We start from the raw sequence: 6,404 nt of genomic DNA, 5'->3' as shown, positions 1-6,404 counted from the left end.
TTCAGTTCTATATTTAGGATTTATTGGCTATTGTTGCATCAAAGAAATGGTACTTATACTAGCTAAATGTTCAAAATGCCTTTTCACACAAAGAAATATTGCATTAGTACTTTTTAATAAGAAATATCTTTTAAATTACTGTTAGAGGGTTCCGGGCGTATTTTTGGAGAATGGACTCTAGTTGATTTTTTGTTCTCAATATATTTTTGAAAGAGTCCAAACGGTACCTCAAACATATACTGTATCTTTTTGTTTCAAACGTACTCCTGTGCGCTTTCTAAAGTATTCCAAAAATGTTATTTTTGAATTAGATGGGATTTTTTCTATTTCCAAAGATTTTTAATATTTAACTCTTTTAGAACAATTCAAAATATAGAAATAGGGATGGAAAGAAAGATTGTCGCATGCCATTTTTACAATTCAACTTTGACGGTCCACAATTAAGTGCCGGAAAAAAAAAATTAAATTATTTATTTAATCCTTATAGTTTCACGTTTTTTAATTTTTTATTTTGAAAGTGATTTTTTTAATTTCTATAATTTACTTATTTTAAAAGTAATTTTTTAATTCTTATAATTTTAAAAGTAATTTTTTAATTCTTATAATTTTAAAGTGATCTTTTTAATTTTTATGTTTTATATTTTAATTTCATTTTAATCATTATCATCAAAATATAAATAATATTATTAATTATATTAACAAATAATTGGTAACTAATTTATTATAAGATAATTTATAATAAAAAAAATTGATAATTTATAATTATTTTGTAACTAATTATTTTTATATATTTTTTAAGTAAAAATTAAAAAATAATTAAAATATAAATGATAAAGACTACGAATAATTGAAAGAGAATTAAAATACAAAGGACTAAAAAAAACAATTAAAAAATAAGATCGTAAGATTATTGGAACCAAATAACTAATTTTCCCAAAAGAAATAATAATTTCGTATATTGAATGAATAATTTCATTACCACATTATTATATTCAATTTGAAAACAAGCAAGAAACGTCAACTTCGATCCAAACCTGCCCGTGTCATCTCTTCATTGCGGTGAGACTGCTAAATTGCCAAAGCAGAATAGTAATCAATACCTCTCATAAGTGGAAAATGTGAAATCATCAGATGCACAGTAGCCATGTCTTCGAAAAGCGAGAGAAATCAAATAATGGAAGCACCAAGGCCATCCATCACATCTTGATGCTGTCTTCGAAAATTCAATTTATGAATCGCGTGCAATGCTTCGCCCACGTTTAGAGAAGAACTCAATTTACCCAACAAAGCCAATAAAACCTTGGCCTATTCTGAAAGAAGGACCTTTATGCATTGCACCCAGTCAATCAGAACAAACCATAATTCACAGACACAGAAACAAGACTTCTTATTCGAACTAAGAACTGGACTTAACATTTTCAGAGTTCAGAGAAACTGTGTTGGTAGTATTGGTTATAAGTTGAGCAACGATTACAAGAAACAAATATAGCTGCAGCAGCAAAGCAAACTAAAGGAATCATCATAAATTATTATTTGAAATTTGAAGACACTAAACTGAAGGTGATGATTTACAAAGAACTCAAGCTAACAAAACCAGCTACGGTTTCAAGTTACAGTTCAAGCAAGGATGATGATGATGATGAAAATGTTACAAGTAAACAACAACCATTCTTTTGGCAGAAGTGTACACAAAGTAAAAAGAGAGACTCACACTTAAGACGTACTCTACAACCAATTATATCCTTCTTCTTTCGTTTCTTTTCTTTTTCTTTTCATTTCAATTTCAATTAGTCTGTCCACTCTCAACACCTAAACCATACAAGACACCAGCATATTTCTCCGTGGAGCCACTGAAGAACGCATCCCTCAACTTTCTAAATGTACAAGAAGTGAGTAAACTATCAGACCCAGCCTGATGGCACACGCCAACCCTCTCAACCTCCAACAACTCCGCGAGCTTGTTCAACCCTCCGTGGAGGCTGTTGCAGAACTTCATCAGGTGCTTGATGTCATACACCATCGGAAAATACATCTTGATCAGATCGAAGAACCCGGCCTGCGTCTCCGGCAAGCTCCGGCATGTCAACAGCTTCAGGAGGTACCCGAAATCGTACCCGCTGTGGAAGGTAACCCAGTGCACGGCGTCGTTCAACACGATCCCGGAGGACATGAGGAGCTCCCCGAACCGGTTCACGTCGATCCCTTTCTCGCTGTTCTTCTTGAAGTCGATCCCGCACTGGCGCAGCAACTCGATCGAGTCGCTCGCGAAGATGTCTTCGCTGATGTTGAACTCGCGGAAGTTGAATTGCCAGATGCAGGTGCTCTCCGTGCCGCAGGTAGGGAGGTTACCGTTCTCGTCGGAGAAAGTGAGACCTAATTGGATCAGCTTCAACATGTCCACGTTGTCCTTCAAGGTTTGGTAGTTGTAGTCGTTGATGTTCTTGAAATTCCCCACCGGACGGAGAACCACGCCGGGGAACTCGGTATCCATCGCCACGTAGTTATACTCGTCCACGATTTCACGGATCAACGCGAACTCCTCCTCGAGGTTATCGTTCCAAACTTCCCTGATTTGAACCGAATCGCCTTTCGGTAAAATCGACATCTCAGACGAACAAATCCGAGCAGCAGAGTGAGAATCGCAATCAAACCCCCCAGATCTGTAACAACAACACGCGGAAACGGTTCAGATCTCAAAACCTCACAAATCCGGAACGAACGAGGAAACAAATCTAAACAAAATCAACGAGCCGCGATACCTGAAGAGGATTTGAGTGAGTGGAGCTTCGAATCGGAGGAGCGCGGTTGAGATTCAACTAGATCTGAAACAAACACAAGCGTATTAGATCCATCGAAGAAGAAGGAGTGATTCTGAGAAATTAGGAGTGAACTAGGGTTGAAGTAGGAACCCTAGAAATGGAAGTAGTAGAGGAGTGAGGAATCTAACCTTGCGATGGATGAAGAGAAAGTTGCGGTGAAGCGATATGGATGAAGGGATCGGAGATTTGAGCTCCGATGAGGGGAGAATAGGAGGTCAACGAAGGGTGGGAGCGAAGAAGGGGGAGGCGACAGGAAATTGGGGGCGAGGGGTTGAGACCTGATTTGTACTGGGGATGGGGCGTGGGGTCGTTTTGGTTAGCAACAACTACACGGGAGGTGTCGTTTACAACTGGGCTCTTGCAATTCGGGATGCGACAATGTGATATCAGTCGTTAACATCTGTCCAGACCCAAATCGCCGACCTTGTTTTTTTTATTACTTGTTATTATTATTAGTATATTTTTTATAATAATACTACTTGTTATTATTATTAGTATATTTTTTATAATAATACTACTTGTTATTATTATTATGTTTTCTGTAGACATGTAGAATTATTTCAATCATTTATCAAAAAAAATATGTTCATTTCATTTTAAATATATTCATTTATATAATAATCCTTGATTCAAATATATATAAATTTTCAAAAGTTTAAACAACACAAGATTTGTGCAGAAAATGGAAATTTTAATTAAAATTGAAATAGTTAAAGTTTGGAATTTGAGAAGAAAAAATAAAAAGTAAGAATTTAATATTTTTTAGTGAATATATAAAAATCCAAATAATGACAAGATCATGTATCGCAAAGAGAAATTAAATAAAACAAGTCTCTACATTTTAATATGAAAATTAAAAATTATAATATAGGTATTGATTTATTTTCACATTTTGGTTTCAGTAAATTTTTAGTTAAGAGAAAGTTGTCAGTCAAGCTATACTTGGCATAACATCTAGATATCCCTAGTATTGTTAGGAAAATATTATGAATGACAAATTAGTGATGGTAGTACTTGAAACTTATTAGAAGAGAATTGAATAATGTGATGAATAATTAAACAGATATTAATGGATGAATGGTTTCATGCAATGGGTTAAAAAAATATATTGTGCTTAAAAAATTAGTTCACAAAACTTGGATGTAATGATATAAAAGTGATATATAGAAAATAATTAGTTATATAGAAGGAGTAAAAAAATACAAATATTTTATACTGGTTTATCCTATTTATTGGATTATGTTAAGTTATCCTTCAAACCTTTAAGGGTTTCACTAATGATTTTTTTATTATAACCAAATTTTTCTTATGTCACTTTTATCTGCAACAAGTACTCTCTAGATCATTCCTCACGCTACACTTAACCTTTTCTGATATTAAGACTTAAGTATTCTTTGTCACTAAGTCAAACCTAACTTTCACAAATAATATATGTTTAATAGAAAATGTATTTTGATAAGAAACACTTTCTACAACATATCTTCAAAGAAGTACAATTTGTTAGTGTCGCTTGGTGCTTTGACTTTCAACGTACAAATTGAAAAAAAACATTAACAACATAAGACAAAAGGAATTAAGAATGTTAAGACAAGACAATTGAATTTTTTCTTTTTGTGTGCTATGATGCGATTTTCTTACTAAGCCTATGGATGTTACTTTATTGTGATTGTTTTCATTACTTGAGGATCTAATAACTATTCCATTGCTTTTGTACTATTAGCCAAGTGTTAAGACACTTGTCTTTTCAGGACTAGATGCTTAAGTAGTATTGACCAATGTGACTTGTATCTCATTGAGATATTTATGAACCTATAGCTTAAGCACGAAAGATTAATACATAAAATTTATACTTTGTCAACATTAAAACCTTAAAAATTTTATTATTTGATATAGTCCATTGTGATTTGGACACAGTCATACTTAACACATAAAGTGAGAGTGTGGAAGGATCATTGGTTGCATATAATAGTTTGAGGTCAAACTTTACCTGACCTTCTAGATATGAAAGTCCATGAACTTATAAATTCAAGGATAAAGAATTGATTTGAATTGAGTGTTAATTGAGGAATTGATGGAACCTGAAGATGTTGTGGTCATTTCATGTGTGCCTTGGCAAAGGAGCTCATAACAAGCAGGGTATGTATAGTGTTATTTAAATATGACTATAAATCATACATGGGTTCTTTTGTGATTTCATGTGCAAGAGGTTCACATTGCATGAAATTATAAATTACTAGAGTATGGAAGATCCACCTAGAGCAAATCCTTCTTTGTGAAAAGCATGTAGAGGTTGTTTGCCAAACTCGCATCATATCGTAGGAGAAATAATACAAAGGAATCACACCCAGATGTGATTACAATTGCTACAACAATACTAAGTGAATGATTTGTTTAAAAAAAAACACATATCTAATATTTGATATTATGAGTGAGATGAGGTTTTCATTATTTGAAAACCTCTTTCCTCCATAAAATTGTTTTTTTAAGGACGATAAATATTATTTTTCTCGTGACATATCAAAAGACTAGAGCTAATATGTATGTTTAGGTATGAGAAAGGTAATATCTATGTTGTAAAATTCACTTGAAGTGATCCATATCTATAGGCTCCTGGGAAAACACTTGTTTTGCTTTAAATAATTTGCAATGTTGTGATTGATAGAATTCACAAGTCTATTATGAATATGTTTGAATTTGGAGTGATTTTGGTTGATAGTAGGAAATTACTTTCTTTACACAATAACTTAAAACTTTAGTTTATTAGGAGACAAGTTAATACAATTGCTTATTTTCTAATGGGGGCGTTTACATCTTTATCTAATTTTTGTGTTTTTATCATGTTACAAGTTGTATTGAAGTTAATCTTGCAATGGAAATGGTTGTGCTAAGTACAGTTTTTTAAAAAAAAAAATTGAGAAAATAGAAAACAAAAAATGTAAAAAGTAAAAAAAAAAAAAATGTTGGAGTGACTGCACTACCCAACAGCTCACACATGCCAAGTTGCTGGACAGCTTTTAATAATATATAAATTATATTAATAGTTGATGTGTTGATAATATATATCAATTTAGTATAGTAATATAACCGTCTTTTAATAATTTAGCATTATATGTATATATAGTGAATGGAACTATTATTGGAATTAAAAGTTTTGGGAAAAGCTAATACTTCACTATCAGTCAACAAGGCATTAGAAGTAAACATAAAATAACATGGAATTGGACATGGAAAAAATTAAATTTAAACTCACTCTATATCTTTTTATAAAACAAATTCTCTCTAATCTGATTTATGATTATTATTAGTCTCGCTAGGCTAAACGTTTTTAACAAGAGAAGACATTTTGAAGAAATAATCTGACAGAAAGTAAGTAACAACTTAATAAATATTTTAGACTTAAATATATTTATATTCTCTCAATTTGACTTACTTATTTTTCAGTCCAAAAAAAAAACTACAAATAGGCTAAAGAGCTTACAATTGTCTTATTGTCTTTATTTTTAATGATTTTTTGGGCTTTGTTGAAAAAAATTATTATATTTTACACTTTTTAATATAAAATAGGTTTTTAAATATGCTAAACAA

At 32.0% G+C, this 6,404-nt stretch overlaps 1 protein-coding gene across 1 annotated transcript; it reads right to left on the bottom strand.

The window, feature by feature from the left end:
• Nucleotides 1–1,499: 1,499 nt before the first annotated feature.
• LOC114414931 (probable CCR4-associated factor 1 homolog 7) lies at nt 1,500–3,188 on the bottom strand. The gene is made up of 3 exons (XM_028379384.1): nt 2,948–3,188; nt 2,760–2,822; nt 1,500–2,660 (listed from the first exon to the last, which is right to left on the bottom strand). Exon 3 carries the CDS (start codon nt 2,603–2,605, stop codon nt 1,784–1,786), a length of 822 nt encoding a protein of 273 aa, XP_028235185.1. The 5' UTR covers nt 2,606–2,660; nt 2,760–2,822; nt 2,948–3,188; the 3' UTR covers nt 1,500–1,783.
• Nucleotides 3,189–6,404: the final 3,216 nt, after the last annotated feature.

Source organism: Glycine soja, chromosome 6, assembly GCF_004193775.1.
Source record: "Glycine soja cultivar W05 chromosome 6, ASM419377v2, whole genome shotgun sequence".
Lineage (NCBI taxonomy): Eukaryota > Viridiplantae > Streptophyta > Magnoliopsida > Fabales > Fabaceae > Glycine > Glycine soja.
This window is presented reverse-complemented; position numbering and strand designations above follow the sequence as displayed.